The 27,760-nt window shown below is 47.6% G+C and overlaps 2 protein-coding genes across 11 annotated transcripts in view; one reads left to right on the top strand and one right to left on the bottom strand.

Moving 5' to 3' along the window:
• FYB2 (FYN binding protein 2) overlaps positions 1-6,939 on the bottom strand; it is a 30,434-nt gene extending 23,495 nt beyond the window's left edge. For 2 of the 10 annotated variants that reach the window (XM_037404785.1, XM_037404787.1), the window contains exons 1-4: positions 6,263-6,939; positions 2,287-2,388; positions 614-853; positions 325-528 (exon numbers count right to left, since the gene is read on the bottom strand). In XM_037404785.1, the coding sequence (XP_037260682.1) occupies positions 325-528; positions 614-853; positions 2,287-2,373 (531 nt within the window). In that variant the 5' untranslated portion in view covers positions 2,374-2,388; positions 6,263-6,939. Of the gene's footprint in view, positions 1-324; positions 529-613; positions 854-974; positions 1,164-1,519; positions 1,599-2,286; positions 2,389-2,661; positions 2,953-6,262 lie in introns of those variants that run through there. The other 8 variants (XM_037404781.1, XM_037404780.1, XM_037404779.1 and 5 more) reach the window with 7 other exon arrangements.
• A 119-nt stretch (positions 6,940-7,058) lies between these two features.
• On the top strand, positions 7,059-27,117 carry C8A (complement C8 alpha chain). Its single transcript, XM_037404791.1, has 11 exons — positions 7,059-7,277; positions 9,363-9,459; positions 10,386-10,530; positions 11,697-11,841; positions 13,365-13,554; positions 15,040-15,240; positions 16,572-16,812; positions 20,758-20,886; positions 21,587-21,744; positions 23,904-24,126; positions 26,632-27,117. Exons 1-11 carry the CDS (start codon positions 7,159-7,161, stop codon positions 26,781-26,783), a joined length of 1,800 nt encoding a protein of 599 aa, XP_037260688.1. The 5' UTR covers positions 7,059-7,158; the 3' UTR covers positions 26,784-27,117.
• The last annotated feature ends 643 nt before the right edge of the window (positions 27,118-27,760 follow it).

Here is a 27,760-nt window from a genome sequence, read left to right as displayed (position 1 = left end):
CAAATATTTCATCTTTCTTTGCAGGAGCGCTTGATGCTTCCCTTTGAGCAGAGCTGGCTGCTGCATGGAGCAGGGTGGGATCCAGGGGATGCTGTCTGTGGAGCTGGGAACCACCAGCACCCTCAGCTATACTCACCCATCACCAGCTGAATCCTGGCACCCCTCCTATATACCAAATATATATATACCAAATATATACCTATATACCAAAGAGCTGCCTGGAAAACAAATGCTGCAGCAATAGCGGGCCTTGAGGTTAGGGGAAACAGGACTGGGAAAGCATGTCTGGGGGTTGTAGGATGCGAGAGCAACCTGCGTGCGTACGATTGTCTGAAGGGTCCTCCCGCATTGCTCCTCACTGATGTGAAGGTGATGGGTGTGACACGTGACTTCTGGCTGGACGTTCCCCCCCCTGCACGTGGACACTGAGGAAAGCCTTGCCCCAACCATCCTTAACGGCCTTGGAGTGGGACCGATGCTCTCACAGCCTAACCTGACCTTACTTTCCAGAGCCAAGCTTAAGGAGCGCTGAAAAAGAAAGGAAAAGAAATTAGGGGAAAAAAAATATTAATTTTTCAGAGACATGACTCGAAGTGTGGGTCTCGTTCCTCACCACATGAAAAGCCCTGCTGCTGCCTGGTGGTCTCGGAGAAGAAAGCGGGGTCCTGCCGAGCCAGGAGTTGGCAGGGAAGCCCCCCAAGCTGGGGCTGGAGCCGCGGCATGATGAAAATGAATGCCAGCTTTGTGTGCAGGTAGCTGGGGAGGATTTATGACCCGCCCAGTGGTATGAACACAGGCCATGAATTAAAGCACTGTTGGAGAATCGGGAGGTTGTGACTTCAGAGCCATGGACCTGCAGAAAGGGACAGGACAGATTCCTCTATATGGGCTCTAAAAATAAGAAGAAAATGCCAAGTTTCTTTAAAACGTGCATTCTGTGAGTGCTAGCCCTGGGAGGACCCCACTTGCCTCACCTCCCTTTGACAGCAGCCCCAGGGCTGCCATAAATCGCACCGGGCTATAATAACCACGCGGGGAGCACGGGGCAGCCCTGGTGTTGTACAGATCAAACGCAGCAGAAGGGGAAGCCGACTTTTTTCTCCGACTCCGGACCTTTCTGGGGAACGCCTGATGATAAAGGGCTGGCGCTGCTCTGTGTAAGTCACCTTTTAATGGGCCACTGGCACCATTTCCTTAGAGAAATTAGACAGGTATGTCAGCAGACGTCAAAGCAAGATTTTATACCCACCCTGGAACGCCGGAGGGAACGCAGGTAATCCCTCTGACAGCCCTTCCCTCCTGCCCCACCTCTCCTCCCCGTGCTGGTGCCTCCCGAAGGGCCTGACCAAGCTGCAAATGGCCGTGAATGGTGACGTCCCAGCCAAACACAATGGCCACCTTGTCCACTGCCACCGTTAAACAGGCAGCAGTTTGGAGCAGAAGCTTGGCGTTTGGTCTGGGCTTGTGTACCAGAGGCACCGACCCAGAACGGGAGTTGCCCCAACTCGAATAAACCCACCCTGAATGACGCTAGGGTTCACAGCACCGAACACCTCCTCAGCATGCACAATCGCCCCAGAACAAACCATTTCATCCTGCTTAAAAATTTTGAATGTTATGATTTAGATGGGTTTTTTTTGCAGTGATGCAATTAGTAACTTGTATAAACACATCAGTCCGAGCGCTGCAAGCACAGCATTCAGCAGACTTGCTTTCCCTGCATTATTTTTTTCAGCTACTTAGCGACTGCTGGGATTTGTCATGTATGATACAGATTCAGAATTTTGGGGTTTTTTTTTGCATTTCACAGAGATTTTACTATAGGCCAGAAACAACAGCAGATCTCGGGAATATGATTTATTCCTAATGTTTTGGAAAGGTGGGGCAGCATGACTGGTGAAAAGCAGGGAAATTCTGGGACAATCCAGTCTTCCTTGGAAGACAACTTGATTCAGGTATTGCCCACAACATAAATGGTGATGATGTTAGCCCAGTGTCACAATATTATAAATTGGGGATGGTCTGGCAAGTTATTTTTCCTTGTCACAGCTCCTGGCCCCACATGTGGGCCAGCACCGACGGAAAGAGATGGGGCACAGAGTGAGGGAAACGGCAGCTCCTGACTGCAGTGCAGGAGGGTCTGTATGTCTGGAAAAACACCTCAGAACCCAGAAGAATGGGCAGAAGTGGATAGCAGGGCAGAACCTCGTGCTAGGGGGGATTTCAGCTCCGTTTTATTCTGGTCCTCGCAGGGCCAGCGCAGCCACCCAGCCCCGCGCTTCCTACCCGTGTTCTGCCAGGAGGCCATATCGTGGTTTTCCAGCAGAGGGGGAGATAGGATCGCTTGTTCCACCATCGAGCCGCTCGCTCCATCTTGCATTACCGGCACTAACGAGAAATTTAAGAAAATGCAGTATTATTGATCCCTGCACTCACAAAGCTAACACTGAACGGCCAGGACAAAATGCTGTTTAGGAGGAGCCAACGTAGGTACCCGCGCGGCTCCTTCAGAAGTTTTAAGATCAGCCCCAGCGAAGCACTGAGCACTGTAGCAGTCAAGAAAATTAATTTAAAAGCCTTGCAATGTTTCAGGGGTTTTATCTGTCCGAGCTACAAGGTTGTCTCTGCAGTACGGCCCCAATCCTACACTTAAGTGCATACCGCTTTTTTAGCAGTATAGCCCGTACAATTGCTCCTGTGTTCAAGGCTACGTGTTTACTCTGGTAGAAGGTGTTCTCAGACACCTGTGACACCAAATGAGGACTGGCATGTCCAGCACTAGACCTCTGCTCGTCTTCTGGTCCTTAGGTGGACCTTTTCCACACCTCTCCACAGCCACTCGGCTCAGTAACTGGGACACGTGGCCGATGGTGCACACAAATGACCCATGGCTTTGTGGGTCCTTCCAACGCACTGTCTCACCGCGAGCACCCAGCAGCCGGAGAACTGAAGCTGGGGATGAAAAAGAGGTGAACCCCAGAAGTGAGACGCACAACCAGTGCAGAGGAACGGCATGTTGGTGGTTGTGCAGGTTGGTCATCCCTGTCACCAGGACACGGCTGCTACCTGAGATGTGGGACCACCACGGTGACAGTGACCGCTCCTGTCGGGACCTGCAGGCAGTGTTTGCCACCACCCCGCTCACATGGCGGATGATGACCAGGGTTGGGTACCACCTGCAGCACCCTCTCCCTGCCCTGCGGTGATGCCACACACATGGACAGAGGCCTTCAGGACTGCACAAACACCACCTCACGCAGAACGCCTGCTCAGCACCATAAACTATGGCAAACGCATTACATCTCTCTTATCCTTCCTAATACTTCCACTTGTCTCTTCTGTTTGCTAGACAATATTAAGCCACCTTCCAAATCTAAACCCTTCTCTTGAAGGTATCTCTGCTGGGACTTTGAATTTTGAAGTTCAGAGGTGAGACCTTGGTAACCAGCTTTGCTCCTTTGGCAAAACAGAAGTTGTTTTACCAAGCTACTGTGCAGAGAAAGCTCCTCAGCGCTTGCAGAGAGGGTGAGCTGAGAAAGCCCATGTGTGCTGCGAAAGCACGTGTGAAATGGCGAACTTTCCAAGGGCAGAGCTCCAATTGCTAGGCGTAATTTCTTGATCTTGCCACATCTAACATCTTCATAACCTCTGTACATTGCAACAATCTCTGTATTTTTTAAAAACCACCACCCTACCCCTGAATGAAAGGCTGCCTGCTCTGCACTTTTCCCTGGGGAACCACAAGAGAACAAACAGCACATGGCAGGTGTCAGTCACATTGCTTGATGCACGACAGCAAGCGGCTCGGATATGACTTTGGGGGGGTATGATGTATCGAACAGAATAAAAAAGAACAGGACTCTGCCTTTAGATGTTCACGGTCTTCAAGTCAGGAACAAAATTCAGATTTACAGTATTGCATGAATAATGTACTGCAAAAGAAATTATAAATAGAATATTGGCATAAAAAAGGATGATTCTTTTAAGTTACTGCATCCCCTGCAGCAAAAACTGTATGAATATATGAAAAATAAAAATCTACATATAAAGAAAACACAAATGCAAATAGCTGGACAACAACAACAACATTATGTTAGGTCTTGTAATGTAACGTCCCCCTGGAGCTAGGCTGGTGCAGACAGCCACATTACCGAGCGTGCCGTTCAGGTGCTATTTCAAAGCTCAATGCATTCCGCAGGCAGAAATCAATTCCCCTTGTTGGGCCAAACACATTTGAAGTGGAGACTTTTTGAAGTGGAACAGAATCCTGGATTGCTGTCAGCGAGGAAATGTGGGTGCCCCAGATTACACTGAGCTAATCTGCCCCTGATTTTAGATACACAAGAGTTGTAAATGAGGAGTTACGTGTCTCCTAATTAGAGGCTGGCAGTGAAGAGTTCTTCAGTGTCGGGGAAAAGAGCTTTGCAACAGGAACAGTCACAAAGTGCCGATGCAGGCTCGCTGCTCAGCCCAGCCCGCTCACAGCCCCTATTTCCCTGCTCCTGAAGAGCCCCCGGGCTTCAGGCCATGGCTCATCCTCCTGAAGGTGACTGCGCTGCCACCGACAGCACGGCTAGCGTTGCAAGCCAGAGGTTCAGAGAGTTAATTCAGGTTCAGAGGCAAGGTTCCAACACACATTCTAGACAAGTTCAATTCATAACGTTATAAATGGAACCATAACTTTTATATATATCACTTTTGGAACATAACACCTTTGAGAGAGGTTCTTTAATTTCACCTCTAACGTGGTGTGCCCTGCTGGCTGCTTAAATCTCTCCCGCACGCCTCCCCCCCCAGACGACCTCACCTATCAGTGCGAAATTGTTGTTGTGCCTGATTGCACAAACCAGCCCAGCCTTTTACCTGGCAGATGTGCCACAAATAACTTTCATTATATATACGGTGTGTTTCTGATACTGCTATCAGAAAAGAGAAGATATACTGCTTCGACAGCCTTGCTTAGATGCTGAGGAGGCACTTGACCGTGCAAAGCAGCCATTTGTACTGCGGGACGGCCCAAGTCTGGACCGAAGACAGACTTGGCAGGCGGCCAGGGAGGTCCCCACCATAGGGACAGTGGGGTCCACCCCCACCAGACCTCTACAAGCATTGCTAAAGCCTTTGTATGTACTTGTCTTAACAGCGATATGCGGAGAGGCTGCAATGTGTAACAGGGAGCCAACACGGGGGATCGCCTTAGGCCAGTTTACATCCCCTGCTTTTTTCCCAGGCAAAAGCAATTTAGGTTTAACAGTATATATATAAAAAAATACTAAACCCCTCATTTGAGCTCTTCTTGTGTAGGTGAAGAAAGGAGAAGGACTTTCTGAATTCATCTGAAGTGCATTAGTAGGTAAGGGATTACATTAACATACTCTCGAAGGTCACAAAAAGGCAGATTTCATTTTACTACAGAGTTTACCCATGTGCTACATTTCTTTGTGTTTAGCACAGATAAGCCCCAGGGTCATTCTGAACTTTAATTACATTAAAATAACACAGTAAGAGGTCCTTTTATTTTGATAATTTACAATACCACCTATTGAAATGAGCTTTGCAATTAATTTGGGAAATACACAAAGTGACACTTACTTCCCAGTCTTTTGTGGACAGAGGACAATTCACTGTCTACTTAACAGCTGTAATAGCCCACAACAAGATTTTCCTACAGTAATTACACTTTCTCTTGAATTTATTGAGGCTCAAGCCTCCAGTTGTCTGCTGGGAACACTTCATTTCTGCATGAAGCATCTCAGCCCACTTATGCAGAAGAAAAAGCAGGGAGATACAGACCCTTGTTGGAACACAAAAGTCTCAACAGAACTTTTACCTTTCTTTTTTTAAAACCCAATATCTAATGAAGTTATAGATTTCTTGTGCATTTTTGTGCCTGCCCATGAGCCCTTGGGGGAATTTTGCAGGCTGAGTGCAAGCCTGAGGGAACAGTTATGGGCCAACTTGGGCTATAGCCTGTCCAAGTGTCTTTCCAATGGCCATTTTTTTCTTTCTTCCAGCACAAAACTAAATATTCTCATCTTGTCATTATTATCTTACTAATAAATAACCCATGGTGTTCTTGCTTTCTATGGTATTGCTTTCTTACACTTGGGCACATCCACTACTTCTGTGTTAAGATCCCACCCAGCTAGAAGCATCAGAGGCACCACTAACAGATGGGTTTGCACAGTATATGGGTAAGACACAAATTCAGATGAGGGGGCATCCTCTTCACCCCAAACCACTTTAGGAAACAAAGATTTACCTTCTTGTGTTGCAGCGACTGTGCAGGGCCATCCAAAAGCCAGGTGGTAACTTACAGCAGCTCTGGAGATGGGACACTGTCTTACGGAGACGGCAATGAGAAGAAGCTGAGTTGACGTTTCTTTGAGTGGGGGGCTGACCCTGGCTGGAGCCCAGGCGCCCACCAAAGCCGCTCCGTCACCCCCCTCCTCAGCTGGGCCAGGGAGAAAGCACACGGAGAGGCTCATGGGTGGCGATGAGGAGGGGGAGGGAGGCTCAGCAGGTGCCGTCACGGCCAAAGCAGACTCGGCTCGGGGCCGCCCGGCAGCGGTGGGTCCGGCTGGGAGCCGGCGGCACCGGCTGCATCGGGCACGGGGGCAGCTCCCCGCAGCCGCCCCCCCCAGCCGCCCCCGTACCCCCCAGCCTTGCCACTCAAAGCCAGTACATCTTGACGTATCTGGAAGGTACACGGTCCTCATAACACAATTTTATGATAATCTTCAATTTGCTCTATGGGGAAGCTCTTCCCTGGCCAGCAACCAGATGCACCGAAATTGCAGTTAAGCCACTGTGGGAATTAAAATGATTTCCCTCCTCCTGCAAATTAAAAGGAGGGTGGCAGGCTGGACAAGAAACACACTGGCTGCAACTGGACTTGATTGACTTTAATGTGGAAACAGTTGCACAGTTTAATAGATTCCCTTGCCAGAAAACTGGGAATTTGTTTCCAGAAGGGCAAAGGCCTCTGGGACGTGTCTTGATCCTTTGTGATCTGATCCGTGCTGCTGTCAATGATTTACCGCAGCGCTCTGGGGGCTGGTGGGCTCCGCGCTTGCTCTAGCAGTGCCTGCCCGACGGCATCCTGAAGCCTGAAGCTTTTGTTTGCAGCTGTAGCAAACATTTACATATGGAAAAATAATGCGGTGGAGCCTGTGTCGGCTTTCTCCTTTGATTCTGTCTATATGCTCGCTGGCTCTAACGGCTCGTCGGGCCACGGCCACAGTGCGCGGGGAGCTCGAGGCATCGCCTTCCCAGAGGTAAGCCCGCTCCCCCCTCACTTTACATATAGAAATTACAGACAAGTCAGTCAGCCCATCAATTTTGTCCTGACTTGAGGCATGTGCACACGGTGCTCTCTGTAAACAGCTATCGGGGAAAAAAAAATAAATAAAATATTGGCAGTTGGCCAAAGCCTAAGCTAGGCATCATAATTCCTTCTTATAGGAACTGTTTGCACAATGGTTTTTCTTTCGCAGATGACTATTAAGCTTTCTTAAACTTCCTTACCAAAATTACCATACTGGGTTTGGGCACTTGCAATGAATTCCCTATACAAGATGATTTACGAGCGAATATTTTTCATATTCTTTTTCATTATAATTATTTTGCATTTGACAATGTGAAGTTAACAAGTGCATGTGAATAACCCAATTTTCAATGCAAGCCAGATCCTCATACCTCCTTTTTTTTTTTCCCTTCAACATTATTATTAACCTATACAAGTGTCACTTAGGCTTTGAAGGAAGGGAATAAACAAGTTACTTTTTTCTAAAGCTATAGTGTCATGATAGGAAAATGGTAGGTGTTTTTTTTTTTTTTTTCTACAGCTATTAATTTCAGGCTTGTTCTAAAGGCAAATATGATTTAGAAGGATCAAAAAAAGGTATCAGTGATAATTGGAACATGGAGACAAGAAGGCGGAAAGGAAAAAAAAAAGTGGTAGTGATACACTTAATTATGAAGGCTTATTCCGATAATCCCTTTTGAAAATGAACAAAGACGAGATTTTTGATGTTTGATGAACTTATCAAACAAGGCAGAATAATGAAGAGGTAAATGTAAAATCCAATCGAAGGTGAGCCAATTAAGTACTTTGTGAAGTGCTGAATGATACAGCCCACAAATCCTCCTGTCAGAGCAAAAAAGGCATCAATACAGGCGTGTCCTCCAGCTCCGTGTTTGTCTGCAGGCTCCTGTTCTCCTGGAGACACAGTGGGTTTTTATCTCACACACTGATCTGCATCCACGGGCTTCCTTGCTGAGCTGTGGTGGTTTTCATTTAGGAACTGTTCCACAGCCTACATCTACACTGATGCTTCCCCAGTGTGCCCCGCACCTCAGCTAATTATCAATATTTCTCTTTGGACTGCGGTCTCCTAAGTAAAACAGACTGCTCATTAGTTAAGCACCAAAATACTTATACTAATAATGCTGTTTTGGCTCAGAGTAACCCCTCAAAATGCTTTGAAGGCTGTGGCAAACACAGAGTTGTATTAGGATGCCACAAAGTGCTCCTCAAGACGGAGAATGCATTGCACAAAGATCATAGGAGCAGGGACAGAAATAGAGATTGTAACAACTGGGCTAGGAGGGCAGGGAAGTATTTTCTTACTGTTGCATAGTGATACTCGGTGTATGTGCAGAGAGTCTGATCCAAGGGCCATAGAGATACAGTACCCTTGCCGTTTGCTGCTTTTACACCCTTCCTTTAGTTGTTTTCCTCTTCTCAGAATGTACTTCCTTTTAGAAAGAGTCAACACTGCTTTGTATCTAGCCTTCTCGGCACTGCTGGTGCAGCCATTCCCACTGCTCCAAAAGCCCACGGGAATCAGACCCTGATTTCACACTCATCAGGAAAAACACTGACCATGAACTCACAAAGGTGTAAAAAAAAATGAAATCAATAGATTTCAGAACAGGCCCAAGGTGATAAACGTCACTGCTTCTGGAGTTTACGATGTGCTTCTGAGAAGACAGGGAAAAAAGAAGCCTTTCCTTAAAACCTGTCTCTTCCTGACATTCCTTCTGTTTACTCAGCGTGTTTGGTGATATAATATGTGACGTAGATGTATTTCATTGGAAAGGGCTAGGAGCTCTTGGGAAAGCAGGCAACCCAGGTCCTGCACCTGCTGCCGCTGGGGCCAGTTCTGATGGTGAATCCCTGGACGGGGCATCTTGGGTAGTACAGCCACCCTGGCTACAGGATGCTTCCCATTTCCTACAAAGTGGATTCCTGGTGGAAAAAAAACCACACAGAGAGATGAATTCCCCCCTGCTAGCCCCCATCCCTCCTTAAAACACAACTTCAAAGACCACAGACCACTGTCTCTTCCCCTCCTCAGAAGAAGCAGCAGAGATGTTAATTCTCCAGCTCCTGTCGACTGTCAGCTGAGCCAGTGGTCAGAATGGACTGATTGCTTTCCTTGCCAGGAGAAAAAAGTAAGGCTCCACCGTAATGTATTAATTTATCTTCAGATGTGTCTGTGATGAGGATGTACACACATTAATTATATATATAATACATATTCATCATTCTGAAGCATCCAGTATACTCATCCAAATATGACGGAGATGCTCCTCTAATAGAGAGGCTCTTACTTACCCTGGTGTAAACTGGGGAATAAATTCATTTAAGGCAGCAGAACAGCAAAATGCGAAATCAAGGCAAATAGCAGAAGAATCAGGCCCGAATATTTGCCCAAGACTTTCTTCCTTTTCTATCTCAGATTTAATTAAGTATCCCCTGATTCTTAATGCACATATTCCAATGAAATTAGAAGCAGTCTTCATTCATCAGCTCCTGTTCTCACTTTTTTATATCCTTTCACATATGTCTTCACAATTCAAAAATTTATTTTCAAATACTCGACATAATTTTGCTTTCTACTGAGTTTTTATCCCTGCATTTTTTTTGTTCCTATGCTTATAAATGATTTGGTTCTTCTCTCTTTCCTTGTATTTTTTTTCCTTCCCGGTTTAAAGACCAGCGCTTCTTATTAATAATCCATCGGTAACGTTGCAGGACCAGTGTTGCATTTAGTGTCTGTGTCCATCTGAGCCTGATACATTTCAGGACAAAGCACGTGTAATGAAAAATCCCAGGTACAAAGTAGGAAAGAGATATTTAAAAACAGTCACCCCAGCCCCACCTGAATTCACTTACATGAACCTCAAGCAAATCTCCTGAGCTCCCCCCTTGCTGCTGACTCTCCTCCATTTATCATGGACAAAGTCTTTGGGTTGCATGAAAAGATAACAATACAGATAGAAGTGATGGTTTTAATTGCTTTATCGCCTGCGGAGGTGGTGTCTCTGAGGGACATGGGTTAGGTGCTGGCGGTGTTTTTCTCTCTTGTGCGGTTTAGCACCGGTACCGGAGGCTGATGCAGCCGGCGGGGTTCGCAGGGCGGCGATGCGCGGGGCACCTCTGGGGTGAGCAAGCTTGCCGCGCCGAGACAACATGCACGGGACCCCCCAGCTGTGGGAAAGACTTTCGGTGTGAGGAAACAGGTGAGTGAACCAGGCACAAACTCTTGCCAAAGAGGTTTTGGTCCTGGGCGGACAGACCTGGGGTGATAGCAGCCCCCGCCACGGGCAGAGCTTTGCCAACCAGCCAGCAGGAGGGTAAACCAGTGCAAAAGGAAGCGGGAAATATCCCCATCTTTGTCTTTCCCCTCACTTTTACAGAAATCCATCCACGTTACACCCGAATTTGGATAGAAAAGAAGGCTGTGTGACTTGGAAAAGGTTAATTTTTCAGTGGAAATAAGAGAGCAGAAATATTCTGCTCCAACTGCTGTGCTGCGTGCTCACACTCCCCTCCACGGGCACCAGCGCTCCCACAGCACGCCACTTTCTCCCTCTGCAAAAGACATAGTTCAATCATGAATCCAACTAGCAATCTGTTGGGGTGATTTATTTATTTTTAGCCATCCCCAGCTCTGAGGATCGGGACAAGATACGGCTGTTCTCTGAAAGTTTGACTAGCCTTGACAGATTTTTGTTTTTTACACAAATGGCTCAAACTCCCATCTTGAGCCTTTAATGAAAATTCTATTGAAATTTAGAACTACGCGCCAGCCCTTGACCAGCTCATCAGCTGGAGCAGGTCATCACCACTCCATCGAGGCAAGTGCAGCAGCACCAGTTCCCTCCTGCCATGAATGTCATGTCAAGGCTTCCTCCTCACTCCCAGAAGCAAACACACTTTCAAGCTGCCCTTCCAGAAAACATCCATTCTTGAGCTATAATCACAGCAAGAAACTTCCCAAATACCTCCTGCAATAGGAAGAGGCTAAATTTCACTTTAATCAGACAGAATCGACTTTCTTGAGCCAAGTGGAGAAGCTATTGCTTCCTGTAGCTCCTTCCCACAAGCACGATTTTGAGTAACAAAATCAGCCCACCGAGGTGACCTCTCCTTGACTCCCATCCCCTGGGAGCCCAAGGGAGAGGCCAGCTTGGATCCAAGCTGTGCTCACGCCAGGTTGCAAAGGAAAATATCCTGCCAAGGAGCTGGGAAAAGCAAGCTCCCAATGGAAAAGCGTGGTGTTTAACACCCAGTGGGACTTCTTGTGGCCCCAAGATAAGGGTGGTAAACAGCACCATCAGGGCAAGCTGCCAAAAAAGGTCTTCTGAAGGGTGGATAAACCACTGCCTGTACCTGTGCACTGTAGGTCGCTGTGTTCAACGGCATCTGGTGTGCAACGGAGAGCCAGACTGCAGGGATGGGTCTGATGAGAGTAACTGTGAGGATGAAGGTATTGAAAGCCCTTGTGAACACCTGTTCCCAATCCCAGGGTCTGAAAAAGCAGCCCAAGGGTGAGTAACGAATCAATAGCTGCTACTCTCACAATCAGAACAGGACTGAGTTTTTGTAAATTGCTCTTCCTTCGTAACAGCAGTGCTCCGTGAGTTTATAGGGTGCCGTACAAGACCCAAAGGAGAGCTCCCGTCTCACGTAGCCATGTGTAGCAATGAAGGAGGCAGGAAAGTTCACCCCGGCTTTTATTTCAAATCCTGTCTTGGATTTACTGTCTGACCCTGGCCTCTCCCAGCCACTCTGTGCTTGTGATGCCCTCTTTATACTCCTGTCAAAAAATATCCTAGTTATCTCACAGCTTTCTCCAGTTGATAAAAGCCATATATTAAAGCAAACAGAAGACTTTGGAGATTCAGCAACCTGGTGCTGTTCATCCTTAAGGAGACCTGACTCCAGGATTTAGGACTCCAAAGCACAGACTGAAGGCAGAGAGCCTGAGCACCACACAAATAGATACAAGCAGGGTAAATACTCTATCCATGAAGAAGTGTCACCCTGTTCAGTTTCAAATTTTGATTAGGTAATACATGCAAAAGAAAACTCCAGACCAATTTGAAAGGCAAACTGTCTGCTGCGACACCCCTGGTTTAAAACTTATGCTTTAGCCAAGGTACTGCTTAGTCTCACTTGGAGAACACGTGCTGCAGTATGAGCACATAGTCAGCCACCCGAGAACCTTCCCATCAGCTCGATCCAACGTTCTCTGGAGTCCATGAGGTAAATGTCTCTCTGGTCCAGGGCCGAAGAGAGTCCATCAAAATTTTTTCAAGGCATACATTAATTTTAACCAAGCACCCATTTAGTCCCGCTCTCTGATGCATTTCTCCTGCAGACCACACAAAAGCAATAGCATTTACTAGCTTAGTCTTAAAGATGATTCCCTGTTGTGAGGAGCAATGCTGCTGTCTAGTTTGAATAATGCTTTTACTTGGGCCATGGAATTACAGGGAATATTTGGTAATAGGCAAGACTTCAGAGGGAAGCAGCTGCGATGGCTGGAGAGCAGGAAGAAAGGTGTAAGGAACAGTAAGTGAGAGACTTGGCAAAGCAGAAGCAGGCTGCAAGTCTAGGGAGGGTGCTAACTCCCCTGATAAATGAGACCATTATTAAAAGGAAGGAGATGAAATTAAGATAGAAAACAATTAACAGAAAATGCCAGGAAACACTTTGTGACAGTGAGATGCATTAGGCTCACAGGGGACCTGGAGGAATGCCAAGACGTCGGGACTTTCATCACTACTTGCTGGGATGGGCTGGACAACTTCACCAATTTCTTCTACTTCTAGCTTAGGAGTCCAAAGCGATGTCTTGGAAATAAAATGCCTGTTTGTCTCCTTTGGGAAGGACATAGCAAGGAGATAATAAACCCAATCCTTAGATTTTTAGGTGCTATCCAAATTCAAAGTCAGAGACCTGAGGACAGATAACTTGGAGTGTCAGGAGAACAGAAACAGTGACAGAGACTATTGGGGAAATACAAGGGGAGCTATGGATAACTTTCCAAATGCTGCTTCTTTCCAAGATACAATATCCTAACACAGGAAGAGAGCCAGTACGTGTATGATCCTAATTTTTTTGGAGGCCACTGTGAGTATGTCTACAACGGTGAGTGGCGGGAGCTGAGGTACGACGCTGCCTGTGAACGTCTGTACTACGGAGACGATGAGAAGTATTTCCGCAAACCTTACAACTTCCACATATACCAATTCCTAGTAAGTACTCTGGGTAGTCAAATTTAGGAACGTTTTCCCAGATAAAAGTCAAGCTTGCTATAAAGATATTGTACGGTTTAGCATTCACTATGGATTGTCTTGCAAGGTACCCTTCTCCAGCTGTCCCCGAGACAAGCAGCAAGCGATGATATAAATGCTGTTTTATGGCACATCAAGGAGCTGACGTGCTATATCACCCAGGCATCGCCACTGCTTACTCTGGCCCGCTCAGAGCCAAGAGAAATGTGTTTTCTCTAAATTCTGCTATTAATGAGCTGCAGAGCTTGCACAAGCCACTTGCCTCTCCAGGGATGAATTTGGCCATGTGGAAAATGGGAACAATGATACTGGTTCAATCTTAGAAAGCCTTTTAAGTCTATGGCATGGCTACAAGGGATATAAATCCAAATCCTGAGCGAGACCGAGACCCTGCAAGCCATCACCATGAATCACAACGCCTATACTGTGGGGTCACATCTGATGTTGGAGACTGAACTAAGCAGAGCAAGGGTTCAGCCTGGGTCTTCCATGTCCTAAGTGGGTGCCTTGGCCACACTGTTCAACATTTCTCATGCTTTTTGACATGAATGAAAGAAAACACATTATTCCAGGGGAACGTTACAGCCACAGGCTCAATACAAGTGGCTCTCATGAACTCCCAGCAGGTGGAGTCCCCTGTGCTCCCTAGTCCCCAGCTGGAACCCAGACAGACCCACCACACGGACCACCTTTTCTTGCCCCCCTTATCTGCTGCTAGCAGTGGTGGACATCTGCACCGTGGTCAGGCGCTGAGGGACACTCGAGCATGCCCTATACACGTCTAGCTTAGGAGTGTACCCGCTGGGGTCTAGGAAGTCACTCACAACGGTGTGAGATGGTTTTTTGCAGTGTTGGTAGTTCAGCTGGCTTTTTACAGGGATGGCAAATGACACAGCCTGGATTCAGCAAGGCTGCTCCATTTCACATGCTGGCAAAGTAGAGCTGTCAAGGAAAAGGTCACTTCTCTAAAACACAGGCAAAACAATGTTTGTTTTCTAGTGCTGCCATTGCAAGTGGCTGATTTTTTTTCCTAAATAAATTCATCCAGAAGCAGGCTGGGGAGAAAAAATTCAGTCCAAATCGTTAGGATTTGGCAGAGCTGTAAGGAAGCGGAAGGAAGGCTTTATGATGGGAACGTCAAGCTATCTTAATATGTACCATTACTGGTTCTGGCTCTAATGGTACTGCTTGGACTGGCTAAACACTAACCTTTCCCCCATCTGGAGACAGTCGAAGCAAAATGCATGGCTTTACCCACATTTCTCACCTATTTCCAAATGTAACAGTACGTGACTTAATTCTCTATTCCACATCCACTGAAGTCAATGTCAGTGCTGTCAGGAGCATCGCGGGCTTCAACAGAGGCATCATCAGCTCCTTAAAGAAACAGAGGTTAAAAAGGAAGGGAAGTACCTGAAAAATTAATGTCTGCTCCTCTCACTTTAGGCTCATGCTGATTCTGGATTCGCTTTTGAGTTTTACGAGGATTCAAAGGATCTGCTTGATGCCCTTAAAAGTGACAAAACCAGAACAAACGGCTTTACCATTGGTATTGGGCCTGGAGAATCAGATATCCAATTAGAACTGGGCTTCACTTTATCAGGTGGCAAAGGATCCTTGAAGAATTTCACACAATACACTGCAAAGGTAAAAAAAAATAAAATACTATCAGTGATGCATATGCTCCAGTCATGTCATCTGTGCATCACATGGTCTGGCTGTAACTTATGTCAGTTTATTTTCTCAATTGCATTTTTTAACACATAGTAATTGTACCTTAATTTGTTCATGTAATTGCAATATGATCGTTAGTAACCCTGTTTGTTGTTCTTATTACGTTTTAGCAAACAGGGAGTGGGAATAAAATTGAATTACGAAGTACCGCAACACATGTCATCTCACCCCATCCTGTTTCATGGCTACATTAAGCACATAAATAAAAAAATGCTTAAAGTGACGATGAGGGAGGAGGAAATATCAAGATGTTGATCAAAACAGTTGTCCTCAGGGAATGATCTCCGGTAGCAAATATATCTTGTTCAAATTAATACAAGCTGCCTTGTGATGGGGAAATATGCTACTTTTTATGGGAGGTTAAAATACTGCTCCAAAAAAAAAAAAAGAGTACCCGGTAATAGGGTGCATGTCTCACAGTGGGTTTACATCACGGACCAGCTGTGACGACCTTTTTCCAATCTAATAACACGAGTGCTGGTATTTCCCACATTCACTGTGCCCCATCTCACTTCTCTCGTGGCTGCTGACAGAAAACAATAAAGAAGAATTACTTTGATGGTTTTCTGAGTTAAAATGCCCTTAAAAGCTGTTTGAAATGGGCACCATTATAGTATTTACTGTGCCCTTGTCTAGACCCACACAATGTTTGCAGCTAAATGATGATCTATTGTTGGAGGAATCATTCAAAGGGCTGTTCTGGTTGCACCAGGGCCTTGCCTGAGGCAGCAGCTAAGCTGGAAGAGGAGCTGTGGATCGGGTGGTATATCCAGGGAATCCTCCTCCCGTTGGCGCCTTCCTCACCAGGGTTCCCCTTCCTGGCCAGACTGGGCTGGGCTTGCCTTCAGCCCTTGTCCTGCACTACTGGTTGAGGCTGTGGAAAAAAGCAAAAGGGAATAACCAGTATGGAAAGGAAAGCAGAAGAAAGAAATGGAGGATGGAGGAGAATCATGCAGAGCCCTATTCTGATCGTTTTCACACACCAATAAAAACCCCCACAGCATCCAAACCCACGGCTTTGCCCTCCACCTCATACAGCACACCAGAAAGAAACACTAAAGAATTACCACCGATTTCGTTTAAACCCAGGTTTGTTTTCATGCCTTCAACATACACTGACAGTCAGAGAGCCAGGCTTTCCTCTGCAAACCTAACAACTAGACATGACTTGTTTGTTTGTTTGTTTGTTTGTTTGTTTTAAACAAACGCTGAGTGGCAGCTCTTCTTTCCTTTACCTCCAACAGGAGGTTGGATTCATTAGAAGTGTGACGAAGGTGCAGACAGCCCGTTTCAAGATGAGAAGAGACAACATAGTTTTGGATGAAGATGTGCTGCTCTCCCTGCAGGAGCTCCCGGACACCTACAACTATGGCATGTATGCCAAATTCATCAACGACTACGGCACCCATTTCATGACGTCTGGCACCATGGGGGGCGTCTTTGAGTACATCCTTGTCATCAACAAGGAGGAAATGAGAAGAAAAGGTTAGAAAATGACACAGATACTCTCTCTTCACAACTTCTGCTCTAAACCAGGGGTTTCCAACCTGGTGGCCATGGGGTGGGTCCAGTCCATGGGAGCAATTCATCTGGCTCTGGCTGCTCCCCACAGCCATCGTGGCCCTGGCCCTGGGAGGGTGGGTGCTCTTTGGCATCTCTTTGCTGAGCTGGCACGCATGCCCCGTCACACGAGAGACACGTACTGGTCACAAGCCCCAAAATGCATGGTGGGGGTGGGGCAGGGGTACCTGCGTGTTGTTCACTAGGTGGACACTCTACTGGCCACAGAGCAGGGGACAGATAAGCTTGAGTATCAGAAAACGTCCTTCCTGCTCTAATTTCAGAATCTGCGTGAGATTTTGGTGTCTTAGGGAGGAACCCGAGCATCTTCTTCTCCCTTTCTTTCGGTGTGACTTTCTAGACTTCTCCAAACTTCCCCTATTTCTAATAGTCTTTGTTCTGGCCATTATCATGAATGCTCCAGGACTTCAAACTCATCCAGAACAAAGAAAGATAGCCCACTCACGGTTTAGCCTCCTAATAGTGAGGATTTCAATTTTCTGTAAATGGCAATAACGCCTTGCACTTGGCAATAGCTCTGCCACTTTACTCTGGTTAGTGTCAGATCTGAAGACTAACAGACTTCTGTTAGCTCCAGTTCTCAACAGACCAGAGTCTATGAGGCTGGAGAGCCATATCTCTAAATCTCAGTTACATAAAACATCCACTGCAGATGCCTACAGAGCAAGAATAGCCATTACTGGCGAGCCAAAAGCATGACATTTTTCCTAGTCAAAAACATAAGATGCAGAACAATAACAGGGCACTTCAGTACACTAACTGGATTGTCAACTCCTGCAAAGGTGTCAACCATGCCATAGATCCCACTGCCCGCTCTGCCAAGGATAATGGTGCCTCGGTAACTCCAGGCTGGACGTTTATGCAAGAGAAAATTGTGATCTTGGACAGGACAACAGGTGGAAATTGCTGCAGTTGGTGCCAATTGCTGTAATTCCATTAATTTCCATGGTTCTGCCCCAAATTCTGCCTCTGGTCTGAAATGGTCTGGTACTATCAGCACTAGGATAACTATGCACTCCACGGTGAGGGCTGACCATGCCAGTTTTTCCACAAGGAATTACCGACTGAGAGAATTTTCATCAAGTTCCTGAACTACTAACATTTGGAAACACGACGCCTCTGCAGATCATTTATTCACTTTGAAAAGCGAGTGATATAGAAGTGAAGAAGATCTTGGCAAGCAAGTCTTCAGGAAGCAGGCTGCCAATTTCAGAGGAAGAATGAATCGAGAGCATGTGGAGGGAGGCTATTATTTCACTTCATCTTGTGCCTGCTGCGTATATAAAGAGGAGATTTACTGCCACGAGATGCCTTATCTTAGGAAAGAAGGATGCTGAAGTTCAGTAAAAGACAAAAATGTGCCCCAGTAGAGAGGTCGTTTTCATTCTAATGTAGCATGCTTCTGTAATTTTCATCTAACCCAGGCTCTGCCAGAAAGTCCCCATTTCCCAGGTCAGAGGTGCTCTACGTCACACGACGCAGACCCAGAAGGACCCAACCACGTGGAGCCGCGTGACGCAGAGCACCGCTGACCTGGGAAACGTGCCACACCACGGGCACACACACACATGTTTGCAAGAGGACTATCCACCTTCCCTGAGGAATGGACAGGATCAGGACAGAAGTGCTCAAGACTTAAAACGCGACCTTCCTAAGAGTCTGAAGCGCTGCAGATGCCTGCAGATGTACCGCTGAGTCCCCACAGGGATGAGCAGCATGGCACCTGCTTTAGATCAACCACGGCTCCCGAGAGCCCGCCTAGCCCACGAAGCTCTATGTTAAATGCTCTGGAAGAGAAAACACTCCTTTTTTATAGACCAGTGATTAAAGCGCATGCCCAGGAAAAAGATCCCTAGGCTGGGTCCAAGGACAGCTTGGGTGATTGCTGAGCGTCTAGCTAGGCACAGGCATGAGCTGGACTCTAAGCATCTAGGAAACCTGAATTTTGCAAACGAAGACACCCTCTGGGTTTAGATACCCAGGAATAGGCTGCAACTCACCGGTGCAGAGCTCAGGGTGGCAGTTTTGCTGCCAGACCCATTTCTAGCTTTCAGGCTGCAAGGGCTTGCATGGATGTGGTCGTGAATGAAATAAATACATATGTCAGAACAAGGTCCCTTGATGCTCTGCCATCAATATTTTTCATTACTAGTTTTTAAAATAGATTGTTACGGTTCTATTATTTAGCAGAAAACAGTATAATGTGTTCACACATTACAAGAACATTTATGGGAGAAAGATTATGCACAGATTAAATTAGAAAGAGTCTTCATATATTCTGATTAATTCAAAATGCAGCAGTAAATCTTATCACTTGAGCACATTTAGCTATCGCAAATTATATCATATAAAAAACCTATCAGAGCTCCCCCCTCAAGTGCCAATATTTTCTATGACCACCCTTTTGCAATGATAACCACTTTTCATTTATCAAGACCCGATCTTGCTGCAACCAATAGCGAATTGTATTGACAGACCCTCGCTGATCATAATTACTCAACAGGAACCATGGCCAATCAATTAATCAGGGTGTTCCTCAAGTTTAATTTTATGGCCCTCCAACACCAAGATAAGCAATCACTCATATTGCTTTGGGTGAATGAACTTTACCCACTGTGTTTACAACTGTTGAACGGTTTAGTACGAGTAATTGAGTGCCACACATTTAATCTTTCTCAAGGGCCCAGTTTTGCAATGGGATGTAATCCCCCCTGAAGTCTTGAGCATGCTTCAGCTCTCACCAGTTTGAATCCAGGACTTGTAGCCCCTTCCTCAAGATGCGGAGCAGCTCCGCCAGTTGGGACCCACCGCGCCAACGAGCAGCTCCAGCGAGCCTCTCCTGCAGGGTGTGTAGAAGGCAGCAAAACAGCAAGCTACGGGCGTTTTACCAGTATTTTAAACACAAGCAAGGCCAGACCCTGCTCCCCGATGCTGGGCTGAGGCAGTTCAGCAGACACCATTCCGGGCTGGGGCTCGGACAGAGCTTCAGCCTTTAGACCATTAAGCCATGATGCACAAATCCTGCTGACCTCCTTGCCCCCCTTCCAGTGCCACCGCATTGATCGCTGGGCTGCTTTGTAAAACACTTTAAGGTCCTCCGACAAAAAGAGCAATATAAAAGTTACCTATTACTTACAATACCTGTATTTATAGAAATCAATGGATTTTTTACCTGTTAAAGAAGACGGCCTTATATTTGCAGCACAGTGGTATGTACATAAACCCAGGCTATATGAAATATGCGCATTGCTTACCTTGGTGAAACCACCTCATTAGTTCCCTTCTCCCCTCTGCAGTCCCTTCATGGGTCTCCAGTTACGTATTTTCATGATGTATGTGGTAGTGCTGGCTGGCAGCAAGGCTTTGGCAGCTCTCAGCAGACAGACCCTCTGCAAGTTGCTACTGAAGATGCTACTTAAACCCCCAATACAGGGGTCAGGTCCTGAGTTTAGGGAAATTAGTGAGCATCTATTGATTTCAGCTGCTGTTCCTGGCTTTACCCTAGATTCAGTCTGCAAAACCCTCAAATGTTTTAGTTTTAAATAAATAGACCAAACAAGGAAATAAGTGCCTGAAGCCCTGTGTTCAGGTTTCTGCTTTCTTTTAATACTTTCTAAGGAAACAAATTTCACGGTAAGGACATTTCCCTACTCACCTATCATGTGACAGGCCCAACATACCCCAACAAAATATTGGCTGTTCTCTGCCTGGAACAGCTCCTGAATTTGAAAAACAGGCCACACAAATAACTAAGTATTTTCTTCATTGATGGAGGGGAAAAAAGCAGGTAAATGAACAACCTTCCACTCAGAATGAGCCACTGATTTTGTCGGTTTTCTTGTTTTGCAGACATCAGCGCTGAAGAGATAAGCGCCTGCATTGGCCACTCCATTGGCCTTACAGTCAGGGAGAGTGAACAGCGTTTGGAAGCATCTGTGTCATCCTCCGACTGTGCAAAGAAAGGATTTCTGAAAACTGGTATGACAGCAGGGCAGATGTCTGTCACAGCATCTGGCATCGCTTTGCTTGGTCACTTGGGCGTGGAGATTCAAGCGGGGTCACACAAGGGGACGGAGAAGGGAGCTCTGGTGCCATCTCCAGCCGTGGATCCGGCCCAGTTGTGGGACCAACGCGACTTTGGGTCCCAGTCTCCGGGAGTGCTAATTGCTCTTGAAAGAGCAGGAATTAAGGCAGCAATCCCTGGATTAGGAACACGTGTACATAGAGGCAGTGGGGTGGCTGGAAGGCTGCAGTTCCTGTGGCCATGACAGACTGGGAATGGATGACAAGGGCAACATGGCAACTATTAAAGAAGTCAAAACTGACTATAAAAAGTATAAAAAGAGGCTAGGAAGCCCCAGATCGGTAAATCACTTAACCAGCTACAGACAGCATGATCTACTGCCCACATGCTAACTAGAAGCCAAGGCTGGAGGCATGTAGGCTCTTCAGGCTGCACCAGCTTAGAGCCTTCGGGATGCTCAATTCATCACCGGCCGCCCTGTGGTAACGTGGTCCCGCAAGCAGGGGATGCCAAGCTCCCATCGATTCCAGGAGGCAGCATCGGTGATGCTCACTGACAGCCCCCTTGCATGACTGATCTTACCTCCATTAAGCAATTTCTTGTGTACGTGTGGGAACGGTAGCTAAATAATATGGGTGTGATTCAACTTTTCAGATGCTGAGAGCAACAGTGCAGTTGTGGAAGATATTATTCCCCGGATAAGAGGTGGAGATACCAGTTACAGCGGAGGGCTCTTAAACAGTTGGGATGGCAATATGTATCGTCACTGGGGAAGGTCATTAAAATATAATCCTGCTGTTATTGATTTTGAGGTAAGGCTTTTCTGCAGTTGAAGAAACTCTGCCACTATAAGGAATGAAAGTGTAGTCGAGCAGATCATTTTGTATTTTTATTGTGATTCCATCACAGAACAAGATTAAATGTAATGGGCCACTGATCTGGTAACCTCTTATTCATTTCACAAAGGGGAGTACATCTCCCACCGACCGCATCCGCAGGGAGACGGACAAGGAGCTTAATGCTGGATTAGTGGCGAGTTCAGTTTTTGATGTGTTCCCAAACAGCTTCCCAATGAATGGCTCTTTGCGGCTGCATTCACCTCTATTATTTTCCCCGCTGCTCTCCGCCCTCCCGTATAAGCAGGGGACCCCTGGGGGGCTGGGGAAGGAGTATTGCCTCCCTAGGCAAGGGCTCTGCATAGACCCCCCCACTTTTCACCTGCCTCAGAGCCGCAGTGGCTATGCCTAACCTCTGCAGACCATGGTGGGTGTAGCTGAGAGTGCTTCCAGGGAATTTAGAGCAGGGGGCTCCTGGCTGCTTTGCCAGGTGGGTCCTGTCTTTCTCCATGCTCCAAAAGGGGGTCCGTGGCCATAAAAATCCACCAAGAGTTGCTTCTCCCTTTCATTTTATCGGATGCTCCATAAAACGGAAAGATCACCGAAGCATCCTACAGGGCTCCAGAGGTGGGGAAGAGACAGGTGCAAGCAGAGGGGATGGGAAGGGAGAGAGAAGAGCAACCCTGCAAACAAATAATGCAGGGCCAGAGAGTGCAGAGGTGTGAGGAGCTGGGCACAGCTCCTTGGCTGTGGTCAGGAGTACCACATCTACCCCGAGATGCTATGACCACTGCTCTGCTCCGGGAGCGCAGCTGGGGGGTGTGGGGGAAGTACCTCAGTCATGGCAGGGACATGCTGCCCCATCCATCCCTCTCATCTTCATTTGAAAGCACCCCGCTCCCGGCTCTGACAGAGGGTGGGAGAAGGGAAAACAGAACGAGGAATTACCTGCGTTATTGGCAGGGCAAGAAGGATGCTGCAAACCTTCCTGGACAGCACCCCAGCGGCAGAAAGCCCCAATAACACAAAAGCACTTTCAGTTCCAGCGGCAGGTTATTCACCTTTCTGCACAAGTTCCCATCAATCCTGGGCAAAATTTATTGCAATTTTCCAGTAAACCATGCGCTGACCTCCCTGCTGGCTGCTCCGGGGCTCAGCAGTCACTGTGCAACCAGAGCTGCCAATAAGTGCTCGTGTCACCTTCAGCAGCTCTTATCTGCAGCTCCCTCTCGTTTGTTAATCGGGCTGGTGCAAATTTGCCTAAGAGCTCTTCTCAAAGCTTGGCTGATGCTCCCCATGACTCGCTCTCACTGAGCCTTGTGCTATGAGACAGTGCCTCACTCTTCTCTGGGACCAGTTTCCACAGATCCCCAGGCAAGACACACAGCACTCGCACAAGACTCATGGACAGACAAATGTAAATATGTGTCCTCAGCCCAGCCCTGAGCTTTTAGCTTAAATATTCATATGCATATGAATATTCAGTTGTTACAATTGCAGTTGCCCAAACTGGACTATTTTTGCTGAATGATCTATAGAACTGGGTTTTGCTACTAGAAATACTAGGAGCATGTTATATTCTTAAAGCTGTAGACGGCACAGTATCATTTCATGACATCAAAAGGCAAAAAGTATGTAGGAAGAATTCTCCACACTCAGCATTTACTGGACGGTTCCCATCGGGTGACCATTAATGGCAGGTTGGCATCAAAGTTTTGATGATAACCACTGTCCAAAGCTCTTACCAAAACATTTTGATTCAAAAAGGCAAAAAGCATGCGAGAATCTCTGAGATCATGACAGCACCAAGAAATCAGTCAAAAAATGGGCTTACTGGGGTGTTTTGATTTATCATTTGTATCTAAACTGGAACTCCAAAGCACGTCCAGAAAAGCCAATCCCACACAAATCTCTAGGATGAGGAAGGTTTTGGTACGGTGGTTTGTCGCTGGGGCCCATCGGTCATGGTAACACATTTGCATGATGTACATGGAGCTGTCGAGGAAGACAAATGAGTTTTTTCTGAGCCCCGAGTTTATCGAGCAATGTCACAGCTCTCTGGCTGCGGTGTGGTAGCGTCCCAGTTGAAGCCCAGCTGAAATTGTCTCCGTGCTATTCATCTCCATCCTACGCAGCTGCAGCCCATCCATGAAATTCTCCGCAGAAGCAACCTCGGCGATATGGAAACCAAACGGCAAAACCTGAAACGGGCTTTGGACGATTACTTGTTGGAGTTCAACGCCTGCCGCTGCGGACCGTGCCAGAACAACGGTGAGCCCGTTTTGGTGGGAGACACCTGCTTCTGCCAGTGCCGCCCCGGTTACGGAGGCCCTGCCTGCGAGCAGACGAAGCGCCGAGGTAAGACCCCGGCCCACACCTGCGGCAGGGAGGGGGAAAGGCAGCAAAGGGACAGGGTCCTCCCCCCCCGCTTACCCAACAGCTCTTTGCATCCATGCATCAATCAAGCCTTCACTGCCATATTGCTCTCCTTGCCATGCCATCCTAGGCAGCCCTGCGAGACACTTAAATTAGCAGCTTAGGTGATTATGACAGATAAATCAGTGGAAACGAGGATGTGTTTAATAGCCGGAGACTGGCTGACATGTTGCAAAGAGCTGAGCTGGGATTCGGCGGCAGCACCCTGGCAAAGCCCCGCTGCCTGCACTGCCCACCCAGGGGTGGGCTCTGCCTGCCTGCAGTGCTCTACGGGCACAGCTCGTTACTGTAAATGAGACCGTCACCTGGTCCTCACCAACCAGGATGTCACGTATTCAGGACGGACATTCTCTGGAGTGCTTGCAGCGTGCGGCTAAGGATGCCTGCTGCAAGGGTGACAGCACCGACCTCGCTGGGCAGGGAGGGCAGGGAGCTGAAAGGGCCGGGCGAAGCAGCTGGGGAGTGGTGCACAAGCAATGTGCCACCCAAAATGCTGTTTGAGTAAAAAATTGCCACATTGCCAGACTTCTCCCCTCCAGTGCCCCCGGGAAACACTTTAACTAGAGGCAAGTATCTATTTGGGGAGAGAAAAAAAATGTGTTTTTCCAAAGTGACAGGCTTTTATTTATGTTTTCTTTATCACTTTATATACTATCCTAAAAAATTAAATAAGTGGCAAAAAAAGCTAATCTTGGAACATGCTCTTATTTAAAAAAAAATGTTACAGTTCTTTCTGGATATTTTTGTCCTAATTTGCGATGACAAAAAACTCCAAATCTCAGCACATGAAGCTGGCAGGAAAATCTATCTTCAGAGCAGTTCCACCAGGCAGGGCTCCAGGCTTTCAGCCATGTGCTCATAACTAGGGTCTCACCACTGGAAAACCAAAGCTGTGGTGAGATAAGGAGTTAGAGCAGAGCTGGGTAGATGGTTTACGAAGCTGAGCTCAAAAGCATTGCTTCAGTGACTGCAAAGTGGGTTTCTTTAAAAATCTCAGGCTCTTTGGGTTGGCTTCAAATCCAGGGGATGTGCCTGAGATGGTCCCATGGGATGGGGGAGAGAATCAGAAGAGTAAAAGTGAGAAAACACATGGGTTGAGATAAAGACAGTTTAACAGGTAAAGCAAAAGCTGCACACGCAAGCAAAGCAAAGTGAGGAACTCGCTCACCGCTGCCCACGGGCAGGCAGGCTCAGCCGCCTCCGGGACAGCTGGGCTCCATCATGCCTAACCAGCACTTGGGAAGACAAGCATCACCATTACCATGCCGAATATCCCCCCCCCCTTCCCCCAGCTTCATAGGCTGAGCACGACTTATGGTATGGAGCATCCCTTGGGTCAGCGGGGGTCAGCTGTCCTGGCTGTGTCCCCTCCCAGCCCCTTGTGCCCCCAGCCGCCTCGCTGCTGGGCTGGGGTGAGAGGCAGAAAAGGCCTTGGCTCTGTGTGAGCACTGCTCAGCAATATCAAAAACATCCTGTATTATCAACCCTGTTTCCAGCACAAATCCAAAATGCAGCCCATACTAGCTACTGTGAAGAAAAACCCAGGTGAAACCCATACAGATGAGGAGCTTGGAAAGCTCAGGCCCTGGCCCCAAAGCGTGCCCACCGAACTGGCCAGCCCCCCTGCTCCCTGACTTTAGCAATAGCGGGGACAGACACACTTCCAGCTCGTGGGCAATTTTTCATTTCAGATTTTTAGTTCCAAAACTCATTTAAGGCCAAACTCCGTTTTTGTAAAGCACGATGCTTCAGCAGACGGCAAACGCAGCTTTCCACCCAGCACTACGTCAGAGCACACACATCCATTTGTGCTGTCTGGATTAATAAAGTGCCCAAGCCAGGCATGAAGGCCAGCTGAGTAAATAAAAACCGACAGTAAATGACAGCCATCAAGCTTTCCCATCATTCAGGAGCACCACCATAATCCATAGTATTGAATGCTCCTGACAACTCAGTCTGTACTGTAATGAAAAAGCCTTGAAATCACCCACCTCCAAAAGGATGGGCAGACTTTTCAGACACCTCCACGACACTAGGAGACCTCTGTCCCTCTGTCTCGGGCAGAGGTGAGAAAGTCAGTGCAGGGAGAGCTGTCGGCTGCCCTTTGGGAAGGAAAGCCAAGATGCAGCCTTTCAGATGAGCAGAGGAGAGAAAGAAACAGCTAGTGGTGCCTGAAGGAGATGATGCTGGCTTCAAAGCACCTTGATCACAACAGCCGTCCGTGTGCTGGGCACGGCGGGGGTGGACCAGCGAGTCCCACCCACAGCACAGGGTACAGAGCCAGAGCCGAAACCGCAAACTGCTGGCAGCACCTTCCACCCTCCCCTGCTCCCACCCAAAGCACGCCACCGCAGTCAGGCCCTACGGAGCACTTCAGACTTGAATATTATTACTTTTTCCCCCCTCTTTTTTAATATACGCTTACAGGCGGTGAGACGAACGGGCGCTGGAGCTGCTGGTCGCAGTGGTCTCCCTGCCAGGCGGGCACAGCGCGGCGCAGCCGGCAGTGCAACCAGCCGGCCCCGCAGCGTGGCGGCGAGCCCTGCGCCGGCAGGGCCCTGCAGAGCAAAGCCTGCTGAACGCCCCGGTCGGCATCGCTCCCCGCCGCCACGGTGGAATCTGTGCCTGGCTATGGAATTACACCCGGGACAAGCAATTGCCCAGTATCGCATTTCTAGACGCGTGGAGACATGCTGGATTCACGGGGTAAAAGCAGAGCAATGGCTCCAGGTGACGGATCATGCCTGGCTGCCCCCTCGCCCCACCAGGTGTGATGGGAGCCCACCAGTTCACAGCCGCACGGCTGCACTGCGGGAGATGGTGGAGAATCCACGCGGGTGGCTTTGCTGCTGGGTGACTGTGGGGCTATAACTTGTCAAGAAATAAATTTACTGGAAGTGTTTACATAAATAAGCTTGACTCGCAGCAATTTTTATATTCGACTTTGGAAAACCCATTGAAAGCTCATGGTCCCTGCGTTTTTATGCAGCTGGTATTGGCATATGTACTACGAAACTTTTGTAAGTTGGCACTGCCAGATTTTTAAGTCCAGCATGTTGGCCAGGGCTGCATTTGCAGCAAAGCCATATGCTGTTCTGCATGGGAGGAGGCTTAAGCCTAAAGATGCAGAAGCATCATTGTGAAACATGAACCCAAACTGATGAAGAATCTTAAATTAATAAATAAATAGATAGCGAGGCTCGAACACACCTATTCGGCCGAGGATGCTCACACACAAGCGAAGGCTATTCCTCTTTAAGATCAGTGATGAATCGACTATTAGCACGCAGGCGTTTTATCTCCCAGGCACCCAGAGCTGGAGAAGATGTTAACGGGCTGCTTGATTTAAGGGGCTTTTTTGAATGTAAGACGTAAATCTCACCACAAGAATACACACAGTATTGAACTGCGTCCAGAGACTGCGGCGACAGCCCACAGCTCCCTCTTCTTAATGAACTGCCACAAAAACCTGGGGTGGACGGGAGGCAAATGGCACTTTTTTTTTACTGTGCTTTTCAGTACAAGGAAGTAGGGGAGAAACAAAAGCTCCGAGAAG

The sequence above is a fragment of the Falco rusticolus genome, chromosome 11 (assembly GCF_015220075.1).
Source record: "Falco rusticolus isolate bFalRus1 chromosome 11, bFalRus1.pri, whole genome shotgun sequence".
Taxonomy (NCBI): domain Eukaryota; kingdom Metazoa; phylum Chordata; class Aves; order Falconiformes; family Falconidae; genus Falco; species Falco rusticolus.
The sequence above is the reverse complement of the archived record's forward strand: the minus strand, read 5'-3'. Positions and strand labels throughout refer to the sequence as shown.